General features: G+C 41.5%; 1 protein-coding gene across 1 annotated transcript in view; it reads left to right on the top strand.

The window, feature by feature from the left end:
* Positions 1-1,326: 1,326 nt before the first annotated feature.
* LOC110525177 (extracellular matrix protein FRAS1) overlaps positions 1,327-20,457 on the top strand; it is a 312,474-nt gene continuing 293,343 nt past the window's right edge. Inside the window, exons 1-2 of the mRNA XM_036979249.1 lie at positions 1,327-1,868; positions 6,396-6,427. Of these exons, the coding sequence (XP_036835144.1) occupies positions 1,778-1,868; positions 6,396-6,427 (123 nt within the window). The 5' untranslated portion in view covers positions 1,327-1,777. The remainder of the gene's footprint in view (positions 1,869-6,395; positions 6,428-20,457) is intronic.

Below are 20,457 nucleotides of genomic sequence, written 5' to 3'. Positions count from 1 at the left end.
TTTGGATAGACAGTCGTTCAGATCACTTTTAGGGTGATGCATTTGGATAGAAAGCCAATCCCAATCTAAATGGCTTCGTTTAATAGCATTTTCCGTTGCAGATAGCCATAGCCACGGGGAAGATGTTTGGGAGTGCCCTGCTACAAATGGCTATATCGGTCCTCTAATACTGAACTATTAAAGGCCAAGTGCACTGCTGTTTGTGAAAATAATCATATTTATTAAAAAACTTCTGATTGTTTTAGTTCCCCTTCCCGCAGCGATGCACATAGACAACTTTCACTTGGAGAGAACGCTGAGGATCTCACGCATGCATGGGGCAGAGGTGGCAAATGTTGTTTTCAAATGGAAAAGTCCACGAGTCTTTTGGATGTATTTTCTTGGCTTCAAATGGCTGGGGACAAAAAAGCGTTTTGCCGTTGATTATTAGGTTGCTCCCACGTGACCACCCCCCCAGGAATCTCAGCTCAGACTGCGCTCTCTGAATAGACTGAGATTGACCACAGTGGTCATTGAATCAAGTAGCCAATATTATTTATGCCTAATGTCTAAACACTATAATACAATAGCTACAATACAGCTATTTCCCAAAGGAGTGTTCATGTCGTTTTACACCATTGCCCCTAATAGAACTCAACATATTAACTCAAATCTTTAGCCACTTAAATAATGAAAAAAATTGATGTAATAAGTGTATCACTAGCCACTTTATATCATGTTTACATACCCTACATTACTCATTTCATATGTATATACTGTACTCTATACCATCTACTGCATCTTGCTATCTTGATGTAATCTATCACTAGCCACTTTAAACAATGCCACTTTTATATGTTTACATACCCTACATTACTCATTTCATATGTATATACTGTACTCTATACCATCTACTGCATCTTGCCTTTGCCGTTCGGCCATCGCTCATTCATATATTTTTTATGTACATATTCTTATTCATTCCTTTACACTTGTGTGTGTTAGGTAGTTGTTGTGAAATCCTTAGGTTAGATTACTTTTTAGATATTACTGCATTGTCTGAACTAGAAGCACAAGCATTTCGCTACACTCGCATTAACATCTGCTAACCATGTGACTAATAACATGTGATTTGATTTAATTTGAACTCGTAATAACATTATGGTAGTAGCATATCATATCGGGCCCGTTCAAGCATGACGTTATAGGAATGAGAGATATGTAAACTAGCTGTCGTTTTCAAATGGGGGCATATGCATCGCCCTATCTTGTATTCATTGTGAGCAGACCGCACATCATACATTTCTATCCCTACTGCGTTTTATCCTCCCGGTGGAGTGAGTCAGTTTGGAGAGAGGAGAGGCTGTATAGCAAGTAACTTTACCGCGTCGGCCCGCTTCTTGCGCAGCGGAGGTCACTGGATAATTATATGGTTTCCAGAGGGATTTTCGCCCCGGTCGTCATGGTGTACCGCTTTTAAATCCACGGTCGATGACACCTGCGTTTTTTTTTTTGTCTTGAAGTTTCGCCGAACGCGAACAGTTGGGTCGGCATTCCCTTTTCTCCAGAGTCCAGACACGCACCGTTTATCAGAGAGGGAGAGACGGTCCCCGTTGGTCCTACCCGCTGTCTTTACGCGTAGCTCAACATGCGAACTATTCTCTAGCCAGGTCAAACATACACTGCCTACTTTTCCCGGTGTTGTTGTTTATCTGGAACTTCGGGGAACCAATAATTATATTTGAGAATCGGTGTGATTTGATCTAGAAAGATACTGCATTCAGCACCGTTGGATTTAATGTCTTGTATGCATGCGGTGAACATGGGTTTAGGATGGATCTTCGTAGCCGCTTTGGCTGGAATTCTCACCGCCACTCCAGGAATACAAGGTGGGTATTTTGGCTCTTAAGTCAAGCGAATTAACAATATATTAATTGATTATGGAAATAACATATCTAGTATGTCTACAAAAATGTTATAGGCTATGGGTCTATTCTTTATAATTTAGTTGATTGCGCAAAGTTGCCAAAATGTAGTCTATTTGACTGTGTTGATGCTAAAAAATATATATTTTCTGCATCAAACATTCTATCTGGTTGGGCAATTTAGTTCTGACATTCTAAAACAGAAATATAACTCAAGGCGTTATTACATTAAAGAATAGAATATATCTGTTATTACACAGGTATGAACCACTCAGTCTAATAATCTAAACCAGTTGGCTCCTTTGCTATCTTTTCCCTGTAGGAAGAAATGTCCCATTTCAGAATCAGCATCTGAATGACTCGTAATTACTGCTCAGACATTATATTCACATTCTAATCTGCAATCTGTCCGATTCAGATTGAATTGATCAAATGCCCCACAGGGAGTCACTCACAACCATGCCCTAAATAAACTTGCTTTACTATAACCCAAATATAATAACCCTAGGCTTTTACCTTGTCATTGAAATGCGTATTCTATCAAGGTTCAGTCAAATGAATTAGGAAACATTGCATTATAACCCCCACCATCTGATATTGAAATGTGGGGCCACAGTAAGACGTCTCTGCAGGAGCATACGGCAATAAGGCTTCGCTGTGGATTTGGTGCCCTCTCCCACAGGGCGACTCGGTCAGACTTGAATTCAATAAATGAGAGAGACCTGTGGCTCCACAGAGAGACCTGTGGCTCCACAGAGAGACCTGTGACTATCACAGAGAGACCTGTGACTATCACAGAGAGACCCGTGGCTCCACAGAGAGACCTGTGGCTCCACAGAGACCTGTGCCTCCACAGAGAGACCTGTGGCTCCACAGAGAGACCTGTGACTCCACAGAGAGACCTGTGACTCCACAGAGAGACCTGTGGCTATCACACTTTACTGACAGCCTGCAGGTGTGTTTTGTTACCTGTTATAAGCATGTGTGAGGCTTAACAATAGAATTTATAATACATTATAACAGCCAAAAATATTTGTAGAGGGGGCTGCCATAATCAATTTGAAGAGGTTTATTTTCGGTAACTTTACTTGAGACCTAAAATCTTAAGGAATGCCTAGCTCAGTGGACTAAGGGGGTGCTTAGTCAGGGGTGCTGTACAACTATGGCAACCCCTTCAAAACAACACTAATATGGCAGCCCCATTAAAACAACACTAATTTGGCAGCCCCATTAAAACAACACTACTATGGCAACCCCTTCAAAACAACACTAATATGGCAGCCCCATTAAAACAACATTAATTTGGCAGCCCCATTAAAACAACACTACTATGGCAGCCCCATTAAAACAACACTAATATGGCAGCCCCATTAAAACAACACTAATATGGCAGCCCCATTAAAACAACACTAATATGGCAGCCCCATTAAAACAGCACTAATATGGCAGCCCCATTAAAACAGCACTAATATGGCAGCCCCATTAAAACAGCACTAATATGGCAGCCCCATTAAAACAGCACTAATATGGCAGCCCCATTAAAACAACACTAATATGGCAGCCCCATTAAAACAGCACTAATATGGCAGCCCCATTAAAACAGCACTAATATGGCAGCCCCATTAAAACAACACTAATATGGCAGCCCCATTAAAACAGCACTAATATGGCAGCCCCATTAAAACAGCACTAATATGGCAGCCCCATTAAAACAACACTAATATGGCAGCCCCATTAAAACAACACTAATATGGCAGCCCCATTAAAACAACACTAATATGGCAGCCCCATTAAAACAGCACTAATATGGCAGCCCCATTAAAACAGCACTAATATGGCAGCCCCATTAAAACAACACTAATATGGCAGCCCCATTAAAACAACACTAATATGGCAGCCCCATTGAAACAGCACTAATATGGCAGCCCCATTAAAACAGCACTAATATGGCAGCCCCATTAAAACAGCACTAATATGGCAGCCCCATTAAAACAGCACTAATATGGCAGCCCCATTAAAACAGCACTAATATGGCAGCCCCATTAAAACAGCACTAATATGGCAGCCCCATTAAAACAACACTAATATGGCAGCCCCATTAAAACAACACTAATATGGCAGCCCCATTAAAACAACACTAATATGGCAGCCCCATTAAAACAACACTAATATGGCAGCCCCATTAAAACAACACTACTAAGGCAGCCCCATTAAAACAACACTAATATGGCAGTGTGTAGATTGATGAAAGATTTTTTTTAAAATATATTTAAACAAATTAGTATCAGGCTGTAACGTCATAAAATGTGGAACAATTCAAGGGGTCTGAATACTTTCCGAAGGCACTGTAGTAAGTACTATAGTATTCTATAGTCAACTGTATACACAAACAGAAAGCACTGTATGTGTCGACAGACGACAGATGGTTGGTCACATCTACACCACCGTTGTTCACTTCCAGTGTTGTGACAGTGTGAAGTCTGTTCAACTCTCAAGAGTGACACTTTCCCAAGATCAGATTTCCTGAGTCATTTTGGGTCAGCCCCAGTTCCAGAGGTATTGAAGCGTGTGCACACACAGCCACAGCAACAATAGTTTGGTTTTTCTCAACGATTAACTCTTCCAATTGAGCAAGGATAATTATATGGCCACTCCATTGTTTAAATCACAGCTTACCTTTTTTTTGAATGGCTACAACCTACTGTGAAATTCAGAGTAAGTTCATCTCACTGACTCCGGTGGGGACACGTGCTGTAGGACCATTTACCTAGTGTCATATTGATGTACAGTTAAAGTCGGAAGTTTACATACACCTCAGCCAACTACATTTAAACTCAGTTTTTTCACAATTCCTGACATTTAATCCTCGTAAAAATTCCCTGTCTTAGGTCAATTAGGATCACCACTTTATTTTAAGAATGTGTGATGTCAGAATAATAGTAGAGAGAATGATTTCTTTCAGCTTTTATTTCTTTCATCACATTCCCAGTGGGTCATAAGTTTACATAGACTTAATTAGTATTTGGTAGCATTGCCTTTACATTGTTTAACTTGGGTCAAACGTTTCGGGTAGCCTTCCACAAGCTTCCCACAATAAGTTGGGTGAATTTTTGGCCCATTCCTCCTGACAGAGCTGGTGTAACTGAGTCAGGTTTGTAGGCCTCCTTGCTCGCACTCGCTTTTTCAGTTCTGCCCACACATTTTCTATAGGGTTGAGGTCAGGGCTTTGTAATGGCCACTCCAATACCTTGACTTTGTTGTCCTTAAGCCATTTTGCCCCAACTTTGGCAGTATCATTGGGGTCATTGTCCATTTGGAAGACCCATTTATGACCAAGCTTTAACTTCCTGACTGATGTCTTGAGATGTTGCTTCAATATATCCACATAATTTCCCTTCCTCAGGATGCCATCTATTTTGTGAAGTGAACCAGTCACTTCTGCAGCAAAGCCCCCCCACAACATGATGCTGCCACCCTCATGCTTCATGGTTGGGATGGTGTTCTTTGGCTTGCAAGCCTCCCCCTTCTTCCTCATTAAGGCCAAACAGTTCTATTTTTGTTTCATCAGACCAGAGGACATTTCTCCAAAAAGTACGATCTTTGTCCCCATGTGCAGTTGCAAACCGTAGTCTGTCTTTTCTATGGCGGTTTTGGAGCAGTGGCTTCTTCCTTGCTGAGCAGCCTTTCAGGTTATGTTGATATAGAAATCGTTTTACTCTGCATATAGATACTTTTGTACCTGTTTCCTCCAGCATCTTCACAAGGTCCTTTGCTGTTGTTCTGGGATTGATTTGCACTTTTTTCACCAATGTAAGTTCATCTCTAGGAGACAGAACGCGTCTCCTTCCTGAGCGGTATGACGGCTGCGTGGTCCCATGGTGTTTATACTTGCGTACTATTGTTTGTACAGATGAACATGGTACCTTCAGGCGTTTGGAACTTGTTCCCAAGGATGAACCAGACTTGTAGAGGTCTACAATTTTTTTTCTGAGGTCTTGGCTGATTTCTTATGATTTTCCCAAAGAGGTACTGAGTTTGAAGGTAGACCTTGAAATACATCCACAGGTACGCCTCCAATTGACTCAAAAGATGTCCATTAGCCTATCAGAAGCTTCTAAAGCCTTGACATCATTTTCTGGAATGTTCCAAGCTGTTTAAAGGCACAGTCAACTTAGTGCATGTAAACTTCTGACTCACTGGAATTGTGATACAGTGAATTATAAGTGAAACAATCTGTCTGTAAACTTTTTTTTTTTAAATGACTTGTGTCATACACAAAGTAGATGTCCTAAACGACTTGCCAAAACTATAGTTTGTTATCAAGAAATTTGTGGAGTGGTTAAAAAATGAGTTTTAATGACTCCAGCATAAGTGTATGTAAACTTCCGACTTCAACTGTAGGTAGAAGACCTTAAGTGCATACTTGTAATTGTACTAGAATGACCTTTGAACTTTATGTTAACTTGGTTGGTTTTCTCCTCACTCCCACAGGAGCATGTGTCTATCAGGGATCTCTGTTTGCGGTAAGTGTTTTTTTTCCTTCCTTCCCACATCCCTTTTCATTTCATTATGTCTCTATTGTCTCCTTCTCTACTTCCGTCTCAGAATGATGACGCGGGGCACCGATTTCGCATTGGTGCTGATGCCTAAGATGTAATGCCGATGCATTATCTATTACCGTGTACATTATACATTAGTGCCGATGCATTATCTATTACAGTGTACATTATACATTAGTGCCGATGCATTATCTATTACAGTGTACATTATACATTATGTAGGAACGAGGTAGTGTTTCTGAAGCAGGGTGACGTTGTCTTCCTACTGTCTATCTACGGGGGGATGTTAATTAACCTAGGACAGGTAATGTTTCTAAAGCAGGGTTACGGTGACGTTGTCTTCCTACTGTCTATCTACGGGGGATGTTGGGTTAACCTGTCTAGGACAGGTAGTGTTTCTAAAGCAGGGTTACGGTGACGTTGTCTTCCTATTGTCTATCTACGGGGGAATGTTAATTAACCTGTCTAGGACAGGTAGTGTTTCTAAAGCAGGGTTACGGTGACGTTGTCTTCCTACTGTCTATCTACGGGGGAATGTTAATTAACCTGTCTAGGACAGGTAGTGTTTCTAAAGCAGGGTGACGTTGTCTTCCTACTGTCTATCTACGGGGGAATGTTAATTAACCTGTCTAGGACAGGTAGTGTTTCTAAAGCAGGGTTACGGTGACGTTGTCTTCCTACTGTCTATCTACGGGGGAATGTTAATTAACCTGTCTGGGACAGGTAGTGTTTCTAAAGCAGGGTTACGGTGACGTTGTCTTCCTACTGTCTATCTACGGGGGGATGTTAATTAACCTGTCTAGGACAGGTAGTGTTTCTAAAGCAGGGTTATGGTAACGTTGTCTTCCTACTGTCTATCTACGGGGGAATGTTAATTAACCTGTCTGGGACAGGTAGTGTTTCTAAAGCAGGGTTACGGTGACGTTGTCTTCCTACTGTCTATCTACGGGGGGGATGTTAATTAACCTGTCTAGGACAGGTAGTGTTTCTAAAGCAGGGTGACGTTGTCTTCCTACTGTCTATCTACGGGGGAATGTTAATTAACCTGTCTGGGACAGGCAGTGTTTCTAAAGCAGGGTTACGGTGACGTTGTCTTCCTACTGTCTATCTACGGGGGAATGTTAATTAACCTGTCTAGGACAGGTAGTGTTTCTAAAGCAGGGTGACGTTGTCTTCCTACTGTCTATCTACGGGGGGATGTTAATTAACTTGTCTAGGACAGGTAGTGTTTCTAAAGCAGGGTGACGATGACGTTGTCTTCCTACTGTCTATCTACGGGGGAATGTTAATTAACCTGTCTAGGACAGGTAGTGTTTCTAAAGCAGGGTGACGTTGTCTTCCTACTGTCTATCTACGGGGGAATGTTAATTAATCTGTCTGGGACAGGTAGTGTTTCTAAAGCAGGGTGACGTTGTCTTCCTACTGTCTATCTACGGGGGGATGTTAATTAACCTGTCTAGGACAGGTAGTGTTTCTAAAGCTGGGTGACGATGACGTTGTCTATCTACGGGGGGATGTTGGGTTAACAGCTCACTGGATGGAATGTTGGGTTAACAGCTCACTGGATGGAATGTTGGGTTAACAGCTCACTGGATGGAATGTTGGGTTAACAGCTCACTGGATGGAATGTTGGGTTAACAGCTCACTGGATGGAATGTTGGTGGGAGGGGGTTCCGTTTCACTCGACCGTTGTCTGAGATGTAGCTGGTTAATAATGCATAGCTGCTGCTGACTTTGTGAATCATTAATAGTGAAGAGGATATGACTACTAGGTGTCCCAATTGGCACCCTATTCTCTATATAGTGTACTAGCTTTCACTGGGGCCCATAGGGCTCTGGTCAAAAGGAGTGCACTAAATAGGGAGGAGGGTGTCATTTCGGTCGCAGACTAGATGGTTGTCTTCGAAATGGTTGCTTGTCTCCCACTACTGTTTATGAAGGAAGCTATGTGGATGTCTGAGCGCTGTAGGAGAAGGTTAAGGAGGAAACTATATGGATGTCTGAGCGCTGTAGGAGAAGGTTATGAAGGAAGCTATATGGATGTCTGAGCGCTGTAGGAGAAGGTTATGAAGGAAGCTATATGGATGTCTGAGCGCTGTAGGAGAAGGTTATGGAGGAAGCTATATGAATGTCTGAGCGCTGTAGGAGAAGGTTATGGAGAAAGCTATATGGATGTCTGAGCGCTGTTGGAGAAAATCATGCATTTTTAAAGTTCAGAGAGTCTGGTATTGATTTTGAAGCTAGAACTCTGCAGTGTAGGCCAACATACTGGTAATGAAGCTAGAACTCCGCAGTGTAGGCCTACAAACTGGTAATGAAGCTAGAACTCTGCAGTGTAGGCCTACAAACTGGTAATGAAGCTAGAACTCTGCAGTGTAGCCCTACAAACTGGTAATGAAGCTAGAACTCTGCAGTGTAGGCCAACATACTGGTAATGAAGCTAGAACTCCGCAGTGTAGGCCTACAAACTGGTAATGAAGCTAGAACTCCGCAGTGTAGGCCTACAAACTGGTAATGAAGCTAGAACTCTGCAGTGTAGGCCTACAAACTGGTAATGAAGCTAGAACTCTGCAGTGTAGGCCTACAAACTGGTAATGAAGCTAGAACTCTGCAGTGTAGCCCTACAAACTGGTAATGAAGCTAGAACTCTGCAGTGTAGGCCTACAAACTGGTAATGAAGCTAGAACTCTGCAGTGTAGCCCTACAAACTGGTAATGAAGCTAGAACTCTGCAGTGTAGCCCTACAAACTGGTAATGAAGCTAGAACTCTGCAGTGTAGGCCTACAAACTGGTAATGAAGCTAGAACTCTGCAGTGTAGGCCTACAAACTGGTAATGAAGCTAGAACTCTGCAGTGTAGCCCTACAAACTGGTAATGAAGCTAGAACTCTGCAGTGTAGGCCTACAAACTGGTAATGAAGCTAGAACTCTGCAGTGTAGGCCTACAAACTGGTAATGAAGCTATAACTCTGCAGTGTAGCCCTACAAACTGGTAATGAAGCTAGAACTCTGCAGTGTAGGCCTACAAACTAAGCCATTATTTTTATTTTGTTGGATATCTCATCTATAGATGTATTGTATGAATTGGTTGGCTTGCCTCTCTTTCATTCTGTATGTGCTGGTTCACGCTTGCTGATCATGTTGAATGTCTTTTCATCTTGTGTGCTATGAATCACTTTGTGTTTAAACCAATCAAAACGTGTTGAATTTCTTATTTAACAAGATATTGTGATTTTTATACATAGACCGAGGTCGGTCTCGGCCGGTCTCTGTCTGTCTCGGCCGGTCTCGGTCAGTCTAGGTCGGTCTCGGTCGGTCCATTGACATGTAGGGTCTTTGGTCTTTCAAAGTTTCAAACCCCATCAAACTAAGTGAAATACTACTTCTTACCTAGAATGGCAGAGAGAGTCAAGAGTGCTGTCTGGGTGAGAACAGGAGGAATGCTGACTGGGTGAGAACAGGAGGAATGCTGACTGGGTGAGAACAGGAGGAATGCTGTCTGGGTGAGAACAGGAAGAATGCTGTCTGGGTGAGAACAGGAAGAATGCTGTCTGGGTGAGAACAGGAGGAATGCTGTCTGGGTGAGAACAGGAGGAATGCTGTCTGGGTGAGAACAGGAGGAATGCTGTCTGGGTGAGAACAGGAGGAATGCTGACTGGGTGAGAACAGGAGGAATGCTGTCTGGGTGAGAACAGGAGGAATGATGTCTGGGTGAGAACAGGAGGAATGCTGACTGGGTGAGAACAGGAGGAATGCTGTCTGGGTGAGAACAGGAAGAATGCTGTCTGGGTGAGAACAGGAAGAATGCTGTCTGGGTGAGAACAGGAGGAATGCTGTCTGGGTGAGAACAGGAAGAATGCTGTCTGGGTGAGAACAGGAGGAATGCTGTCTGGGTGAGAACAGGAGGAATGCTGACTGGGTGAGAACAGGAGGAATGCTGTCTGGGTGAGAACAGGAGGAATGCTGTCTGGGTGAGAACAGGAGGAATTTTGTCTGGGTGAGAACAGGAAGAATGCTGTCTGGGTGAGAACAGGAGGAATGCTGTCTGGGTGAGAACAGGAGGAATGCTGTCTGGGTGAGAACAGGAGGAATGCTGTCTGGGTGAGAACAGGAGGAATGCTGTCTGGGTGAGAACAGGAGGAATGCTGTCTGGGTGAGAACAGGAGGAATGCTGTCTGGGTGAGAACAGGAGGAATGCTGTCTGGGTGAGAACAGGAGGAATGCTGTCTGGGTGAGAACAGGAGGAATGCTGTCTGGGTGAGAACAGGAGGAACGCTGTCTGGGTGAGAACAGGAGGAATGCTGTCTGGGTGAGAACAGGAGGAATGCTGTCTGGGTGAGAACAGGAGGAATGCTGTCTGGGTGAGACCAGGAGGAATTTTGTCTGGGTGAGATCAGGAGGAATGATGTCTGGGTGAGAACAGGAGGAATGCTGTCTGGGTGAGAACAGGAGGAATGCTTTCTGGGTGAGAACAGGAGGAATGCTGTCTGGGTGAGAACAGGAGGAATGCTGTCTGTGCTCTGCGTTCTTGTCTGTACCCTGAAAACCTTCTGAGGAAAGAGCCAACACCTTTATTGCAAACAGAGTGTTTTTTGGCCCAAACCCTGCTTTTCTCCCCTGAAACAACAGGTAATCTCTCTTTTTGAACACGGTTCTCAGAGGTAGTGTTGTGGTTCCCTGGCGGCTTTTCACACAGGTTTAATGGTGATTGGCGGGTAATGACAAATTCCTGCTTCCCGCCGCTGTGTGATCAACGTAATTACAGTAAAGGTTAGCGTAGAGCTGCAGAACAGAACAGCTCTCTCTCTCTCTGTTCTCTCTCCTATCTTTCTCTCTCTCACTCCCGTTCTCTTTCTCTCTGTTCTCTTTCTCTCTCTCACTCCCGTTCTCTTTCTCTCTGTTCTCTTTCTCTCTCTCACTCCCGTTCTCTTTCTCTCTGTTCTCTTTCTCTCTCACTCCCGTTCTCTTTTCTTTCCCTCTCTCATTCCCGTTCTCTCTCACTCTGTTCTCTTTCTCTCTCTCACTCCCATTCTCTCTTTTCTTTCCCTCTCTCATTCCCGTTCTCTCTCTCTCTGTTCTCTTTCCCTCTCTCACTCCCGTTCTCTCTTTTCTTTCCCTCTCTCATTCCCGTTCTCTCTCACTCTGTTCTCTTTCTCTCTCTCACTCCCATTCTCTCTTTTCTTTCCCTCTCTCATTCCCGTTCTCTCTCTCTCTGTTCTCTTTCCCTCTCTCACTCCCATTCTCTCTTTTCTTTCCCTCTCTCATTCCCGTTCTCTCTCTCTCTGTTCTCTTTCTCTCTCTCACTCCCATTCTCTCTTTTATTTCCCTCTCTCATTCCCGTTCTCTCTCTCTGTTCTCTTTCTCTCTCTCACTCCCATTCTCTCTTTTATTTCCCTCTCTCATTCCCGTTCTCTCTCTCTCTGTTCTCTTTCTCTCTCTCACTCCCGTTCTCTCTCTATCTTTCAATCGCTCACTCTCATTAAATAAAGATACTTTTTTTGTATATATATATATATTTTAAACTCACTCTCTCTGTCCTCCCTTAAGCTTTAAGAACACACAGAACACTGATTGGGAAAGAAGTTAGTGGTGTGCAGTGGCACGGTACAGCCACCATATAATTACACTCCTCGTCCGCAATTAGAGAGAAAATTAATAGAGGATGAGGGGGGAGTCATTGAAGGATGAGGTGGGAGAGGAGAACAGAAGGAAAGAAAGGTGGGAGAGGAGGACAGAAGGAGAGGGGTGGGAGAGGAGGCCAGAAGGAGAGAGAGATGGGATAGGAGGACAGAAGGAGAGAGAGGTGGGAGAGGAGGCCAGAAGGAGAGGGGTGGGAGAGGAGGACAGAAGGAGAGAGAGATGGGATAGGAGGACAGAAGGAAAGAGAGGTGGGAGAGGAGGCCAGAAGGAGAGGGGTGGGAGAGGAGGACAGAAGGAGAGAGAGGTGGGATAGGAGGACAGAAGGAGAGAGAGGTGGGAGAGGAGGACAGAAGGAGAGGGGTGGGAGAGGAGGAGAGAATGAGAGGGGTGGGAGAGGAGGAGAGAAGGAGAGAGGTGGGAGAGGAGGACAGAAGGAGAGAGAGATGGGAGAGGCGGACAGAAGGAGAGGGGTGGGAGAGGAGGAGAGAATGAGAGGGGTGGGAGAGGAGGAGAGAAGGAGAGAGGTGGGAGAGGAGGACAGAAGGAGAGAGAGATGGGAGAGGCGGACAGAAGGAAAGAGGGGTGGGAGAGGAGGACAGAAGGAAAGAGGTGTGAGAGGAGGACAGAAGGAGAGGGGTGGGAGAGGAGGACAGAAGGAAAGAGAGATGGGAGAAGCGGACAAAAGGGAATCTGAGGAAAGAACTGAAAACTGCTGTTCACAAATGCTCTCCATCCAACCTCACGGAGCTCGAGCTGTTTTGCAAGGAGGAATGGGAAAAAATGTCAGTCTCTCGATGTGCAAAACTGATAGAGACATACCCCAAGCGACTTACAGCTGTAATCGCAGCAAAAGGTGGCGCTACAAAGTATTAACTTAAGGGGGCTGAATAATTTTGCACGCCCAATTTTTCAGTTCTTGATTTGTTAAAAAAGTTTGAAATATCCAATAAATGTCGTTCCACTTCATGATTGTGTCCCACTTGTTGTTGATTCTTCACAAAAAAATACAGTTTTATATCTTTATGTTTGAAGCCTGAAATGTGGTAAAAGGTCGCAAAGTTCAAGGGGGCCGAATACTTTCGCAAGGCACTGTATGTAAATAAGGTATTTCTGTTTTAATTTTTTTGTAGAAATTTGCAAAAAATAAAAAATAAAAAACTGTTTTCACTTTGTCATTATGGGGTATTGTGTGTAGATGAGGATTTTTATTTTATTTCATCCATTTTAGAGTAAGGCTATAACGTAATAAAATGCGGACACTGGTACTGTAGTAAGGACTATAGTATTTTATAGTAAACTGTAGATTTTTATTTTTATTTATTTATTTTTTTAACATATGTTGGGAGTATATAGGGGCGTTTCCCAGACATCAATGGAGATTCTAGGCTTAATCTGTTTCCAGGAAACCCACGGAGTTAATTGATTGGATAATTAAAAGTAGTATTTGCATCAGCTAAAGATAATATTACATATCTTATAAAGTATGTGTACGAAAAAAAAGGGCCAATAATGGCCCGGAGCAGGGTTATTGACCTCTGACCCTACGAGGTCCGAAGCCTGCTGTTTTTTATCCTGTACCCGATTGTTAACTGCACCCCCCTGGTGTCCCAGGTCTAACTCAGTCCCTGATTAGAGGGGAATCACCCACCTGGTGTCCCAGATCTAAATCAGTCCCTGATTAGAGGGGAATCACCCACCTGGTGTCCCAGATCTAAATCAGTCCCTGATTAGAGGGGAATCACCCACCTGGTGTCCCAGGTCTAACTCAGTCCCTGATTAGAAGGGAATCACCCACCTGGTGTCCCAGATCTAAATCAGTCCCTGATTAGAAGGGAATCACCCACCTGGTGTCCCAGGTCTAAATCAGTCCCTGATTAGAGGGGAATCACCCACCTGGTGTCCCAGATCTAAATCAGTCCCTGATTAGAGGGGAATCACCCACCTGGTGTCCCAGGTCTAAATCAGTCCCTGATTAGAGGGGAATCACCCACCTGGTGTCCCAGATCTAAATCAGTCCCTGATTAGAGGGGAACCACCCACCTGGTGTCCCAGATCTAAATCAGTCCCTGATTGAATTTGAGGGGTCTAGAAGGTATGTGAGACATTTTGTTTTGGTTTCCTGCTCGGCTGTAAGTAACATAGTGAACTGGAAATGGTGACCTCGGGCTCAACGCAGAACATTCCTGTTGCCGCCTTGGGTGTTTACCATTTCTTATTACTTATTTACCTGGAGACAAATATAACATTCTCCCCTCCCTCAACCTCCTTTGGAGCGCATGTGTGATCAGGGATATAGAAGGAGCTTTGTGGTTGTCAAACATTTGGTCGAGATACCCAGATACAGATTAAGATTCAGTCCTAATTGTAGACTGAACAGCAGCTTTTAATGGAGGATCTCCATTACCCAGGCATTTTAGAATCAGTGTTTGTGGCTCTCAAACACACAGACGATTAGACATTATGAAAAGAGGACACATGATGGCTGTACCTTTTATAGCTAACTGCAATAGATCGTCTCGAGAGTTAGTGATCCTTTGTTGGTAAAGCACGGTGCTTGTAACACCAGGATGGAAGGTTCAATTCCCGGGACCACCCGTACATAAAATGTACACATGCATGACTGTCAGTCATAAGCGTCGGTGTAAACTTTAATATAAGACTTTCATTAAAACAGTTTGTCTTTTAAGAGTTTCTGTTCTTTGCTCCACGACAGCTGGACTGTTAAATGAGCTGCTGCGTTTCCATGGCTCCTGGATGGAGTCTTTTCTCACCATGCGCACCACACAGACAGCCCTGACGATAGTGGGGTGGAGAGGAGGGGCAAACCTTGGTCAAACAGAACACCCAGTGCTAGGCTAATGTGTATTAGTGCTAGGCTAATGTGTATTAGTGCTAGGCTAATGTGTATTAGTGCTAGGCTAATGTGTATTAGTGCTAGGCTAATGTGTGAACAAATACCCCCCCCCCCCCCCCCCCCCCCCCCCCCGCTCCCCCAGGCCATACCTAGGCTAATAGTCAAACAAACAAGCTAGTTATACACAATGTCTGAATGCACTGTCTGAATACACAATGTCTGAATGCACTGTCTGAATACACAATGTCTGAATACACTGTCTGAATACACTGTCTGAATACACAATGTCTGAATGCACTGTCTGAATGCACTGTCTGAACACACCTTGTCATGCAATCAAAGCAACTAATCACGTTTGGAGCTAACTGGTGCTCTCAAGTCAAATCCTGACGTCGACAGCACATGATAGTTGTATTCATAAAATAGTTAACTTAGCTAGCTAAGATGCATTTAGAGAAAACAAATATATATTAACTGGCTAGCTAAGTTTTCAGCTGTGCTAACATAATTGCAAAAGGGGTTTTATAATGATCAATTAGCCTTTTAAAATGATAAACTCGGATTAGCTAACACAACGTGCCATCGGAACACAGGACTGATGGTTGCTGATGATGGGCCTCTGCACGCCTTTGCAGATATTCCATTAAAAATCGTCTGTTTCCAGCTACAATAGTCATTTAAAACATTAACAATGTCTACACTGTATTTCTGATCAATTTGATGTTATTTTAATGGAGAAAGAATGAGCTTTTCTTTCAAAAACAAGGACATTTCTAAGTGACCCCAAACTTTTTAACGGTAGTGTAGATATGTACACGAAGGCAGGGTAAAGTGACTAGGCATCAGGATAGATAATAATAAGGTATTAGAGGTAGATATGTACATGAAGGCAGGGTAAAGTGACTAGGCATCAGGATAGATAATAATAAGGTATTAGAGGTAGATATGTACATGAAGGCAGGGTAAAGTGACTAGACATCAGGATAGATAATAATAAGGTATTTGAGGTAGAAATGTACATGAAGGCAGGGTAAAGTGACTAGGCTTCAGGATAGATAATAATAGGAGCTAAATTTATACGGCCCCCTAGTCACAACAGGTTAAGAACTGAGTAGCAGCAGTAAATGACATGTGCAAAAGTGTGTTTGTGTCGTGTCAGTATGTGTGTAGTGTATGTGAATGTGTGTGGGTTTTGTGTGGGAGTGTCAATGTAGTTTGTGTGAGTGAGTGTGTTGATAGTGTGTATATATAGTCTAGTGAGTGTGCATATAGTGTGTATATATAGTCTAGTGAGTGTGTATATATAGTCTAGTGAGAGTGTGTATATATAGTCTAGTGAGAGTGTGTGTATATATAGTCTAGTGAGAGTGTATATAGTGTGTATATATAGTCTAGTGAGTGTGTGTATATATAGTCTAGTGAGTGTGTATATAGTGTGTATATATAGTCTAGTGAGTGTGTATATAGTGTGTATGTAGTGTGTATATATAGTATAGTGAGTGTGTATATAGTGTGTATATATAGTCTAGTGAGTGTATATATAGTGTGTATATATAGTCTAGTGAGTGTGTATGTAGTGTGTATATATAGTCTAGTGAGTGTATATATAGTCTAGTGAGTGTGTATGTAGTGTGTATATATAGTCTAGTGAGAGTGTATATAGTGTGTATATAGTATAGTGAGAGTGTATATAGTGTGTATATATAGTCTAGTGAGAGTGTATATATATAGTCTAGTGAGAGTGTATATAGTGTGTATATAGTCTAGTGAGAGTGTATATAGTGTGTATATAGTCTAGTGAGAGTGTATATATATAGTCTAGTGAGTGTGTATATATAGTCTAGTGAGAGTGTATATAGTGTGTACATATAGTCTAGTGAGTGTGTATATATAGTCTAGTGAGAGTGTATATAGTGTGTATATATAGTCTAGTGAGAGTGTATATAGTGTGTATATATAGTCTAGTGAGTGTGTATATGGTGTGTATATATAGTCTAGTGAGTGTGTGTATATAGTCTAGTGAGTGTGTATATATAGTCTAGTGAGTGTGTATATAGTGTGTATATATAGTCTAGTGAGTGTGTATATAGTGTGTATGTAGTGTGTATATATAGTCTAGTGAGTGTGTGTATGTAGTGTGTATATATAGTCTAGTGAGTGTGTATATAGTGTGTATATATAGTCTAGTGAGAGTGTATATAGTGTGTATATATAGTCTAGTGAGTGTGTATATAGTGTGTATATAGTGTGTATATATAGTCTAGTGAAAGTGTATATAGTGTGTATATATAGTCTAGTGAGAGTGTATATATATAGTCTAGTGAGTGTGTATATATAGTCTAGTGAGAGTGTATATAGTGTGTATATAGTCTAGTGAGAGTGTATATAGTGTGTATATATAGTCTAGTGAGAGTGTATATATATAGTCTAGTGAGAGTGTATATAGTGTGTATATATAGTCTAGTGAGAGTGTATATAGTGTGTATATAGTCTAGTGAGAGTGTATACATAGTCTAGTGAGAGTGTATATATATAGTCTAGTGAGTGTGTATATATAGTCTAGTGAGAGTGTATATAGTGTGTATATATAGTCTAGTGAGTGTGTATATAGTGTGTATATATAGTCTAGTGAGAGTGTATATAGTGTGTATATATAGTCTAGTGAGTGTGTATATAGTGTGTATATATAGTCTAGTGAGAGTGTATATAGTGTGTATATAGTCTAGTGAGAGTGTATATAGTGTGTATATATAGTCTAGAGAGAGTGTATATAGTGTGTATATATAGTCTAGTGAGTGTGTATATAGTGTGTATATATAGTCTAGTGAGTGTGTATATATAGTCTAGTGAGTGTGTATGTAGTGTGTATATATAGTCTAGTGAGAGTGTATATAGTGTGTTTATATAGTCTAGTGAGAGTGTATATAGTGTGTATATATAGTCTAGTGAGAGTGTATATAGTGTGTATATATAGTCTAGTGAGTGTGTATATAGTGTGTATATATAGTCTAGTGAGAGTGTATATAGTGTGTATATAGTCTAGTGAGAGTGTATATAGTGTGTATATATAGTCTAGAGAGAGTGTATATAGTGTGTATATATAGTCTAGTGAGTGTGTATATAGTGTGTATATATAGTCTAGTGAGTGTGTATATATAGTCTAGTGAGAGTGCATATAGTGTGTATATAGTTTAGTGAGAGTGTATATAGTGTGTATATATAGTCTAGTGAGAGTGTATATAGTGTGTATATATAGTCTAGTGAGAGTGTATATAGTGTGTATATATAGTCTAGTGAGTGTGTATATAGTGTGTATATAGTCTAGTGAGTGTGTATATAGTGTGTATATATAGTCTAGTGAGTGTGTATATATAGTCTAGTGAGAGTGTATATAGTGTGTATATAGTCTAGTGAGAGTGTATATAGTGTGTATATATAGTCCAGTGAGAGTGTGTATATAGTGTGTATATATAGTCTAGTGAGTGTGTATATATAGTCTAGTGAGTGTGTATATAGTGTATATATATAGTCTAGTGAGTGTGTATATATAGTCTAGTGAGAGTGTATATAGTGTGTATATATAGTCTAGTGAGAGTGTATATAGTGTGTATATATAGTCTAGTGAGAGTGTATATATAGTCTAGTGAGAGTGTATATATATAGTCTAGTGAGTGTGTATATATAGTCTAGTGAGAGTGTATATATATAGTCTAGTGAGTGTGTATATATAGTCTAGTGAGAGTGTATATATATAGTCTAGTGAGTGTGTATATATAGTCTAGTGAGAGTGTATATAGTATGTATATAGTCTAGTGAGTGTGTATATTTAGTCTAGGGAGTGTGTATATAGTGTGTATATATAGTCTAGTGAGAGTGTATATAGTGTGTATATATAGTCTAGTGAGAGTGTATATAGTGTGTATATATAGTCTAGTGAGAGTGTATATAGTGTGTATATATAGTCTAGTGAGTGTGTATATAGTGTGTATATATAGTCTAGTGAGAGTGTATATAGTGTGTATATATAGTCTAGTGAGTGTGTATATATAGTCTAGTGAGTGTGTATATAGTGTGTATATATAGTCTAGTGAGTGTGTATATGGTGTGTATATATAGTCTAGTGAGTGTGTGTATATAGTCTAGTGAGTGTGTATATATAGTCTAGTGAGTGTGTATATAGTGTGTATATATAGTCTAGTGAGTGTGTATATAGTGTGTATGTAGTGTGTATATATAGTCTAGTGAGTGTGTGTATGTAGTGTGTATATATAGTCTAGTGAGTGTGTATATAGTGTGTATATATAGTCTAGTGAGAGTGTATATAGTGTGTATATATAGTCTAGTGAGTGTGTATATAGTGTGTATATAGTGTGTATATATAGTCTAGTGAGAGTGTATATAGTGTGTATATATAGTCTAGTGAGTGTGTATATGGTCAGTTTACCATTGAGTCGGTGCAGATAGTTCAGGTACCATTAATTGACTATTTGGCAGTCTGGCTATGTAGAAGTCTTATGGTTTGTGGGTAGAAGCTGTCTGTTTGTCCGAGAGTCGATGCTCCGGTACCGTTTGTCGGACGGTAGCAGAGTGAACAGTCTATGGTTTGGGTGATAATGCAGTAGCAGAGAGAACAGTCTATGGCTTGGGTGATAATGCAGTAGCAGAGAGAACAGTCTATGGCTTGGGTGATAATGCAGTAGCAGAGAGAACAGTCTATGGCTTGGGTGATAATGCAGTAGCAGAGAGAACAGTCTATGGCTTGGGTGGTAATGCAGTAGCAGAGAGAACAGTCTATGGCTTGGGTGGTAATGCAGTAGCAGAGAGAACAGTCTATGGCTTGGGTGGCAATTTTTCAGACCTGGATTTAAACAGTATTCGTGTCATTCAGACCTGGATTTAAACAGTATTAGTGTCTTTCAGACCTGGATTTAAACAGTATTCCTGTCATTCAGACCTGGATTTAAACAGACTTAGTATAATTCAGACCCGTATTTAAAAAGTATTCGTATCATTCAGACCTGGATTTAAACAGTATTCGTATCATTCAGACCTGGATTTAAACAGTATTCGTATCATTCAGACCTGGATTTAAACAGAATTTGTTTTCTTCTCATACTTTAAGCATTTATTTGAGCCTGCGTGGAATGCCAGATTGTCAGGGTTTTCATTTTTGAGGACAACTCCACATTCCTTCGTTTTCTATTGTACCAGGCAAGCTCTATCAAGCACAACTAAATTATATGAGAAAGAAAATCAAATCCCATTTCAACCCGAGGTCTGGTAGCTAGACTAGCGTTGTCAGATTTACTTATTGTCAGATTGGTCACTGTCTATGAATAGCAGAAATAGGATCTTGTCGCATATAACGCCATCTAGCTAATTTGTCTGTTTGTAGCGATGGAAGGGGGGGGGGGGGGGGGGGGGAAGCGTGGAGAGACTGACCTAGTGAGGCCAGGCTGGCCCAAGACCTATTCTGACACCAGCTATTTCTCACGAAACCC

The sequence above is a fragment of the Oncorhynchus mykiss genome, chromosome 6 (genome assembly GCF_013265735.2).
Source record: "Oncorhynchus mykiss isolate Arlee chromosome 6, USDA_OmykA_1.1, whole genome shotgun sequence".
Classification (NCBI taxonomy): domain Eukaryota; kingdom Metazoa; phylum Chordata; class Actinopteri; order Salmoniformes; family Salmonidae; genus Oncorhynchus; species Oncorhynchus mykiss.
Note: the sequence above shows the minus strand (reverse complement) of the source record. Positions and strands in the feature narration are given on the sequence as shown.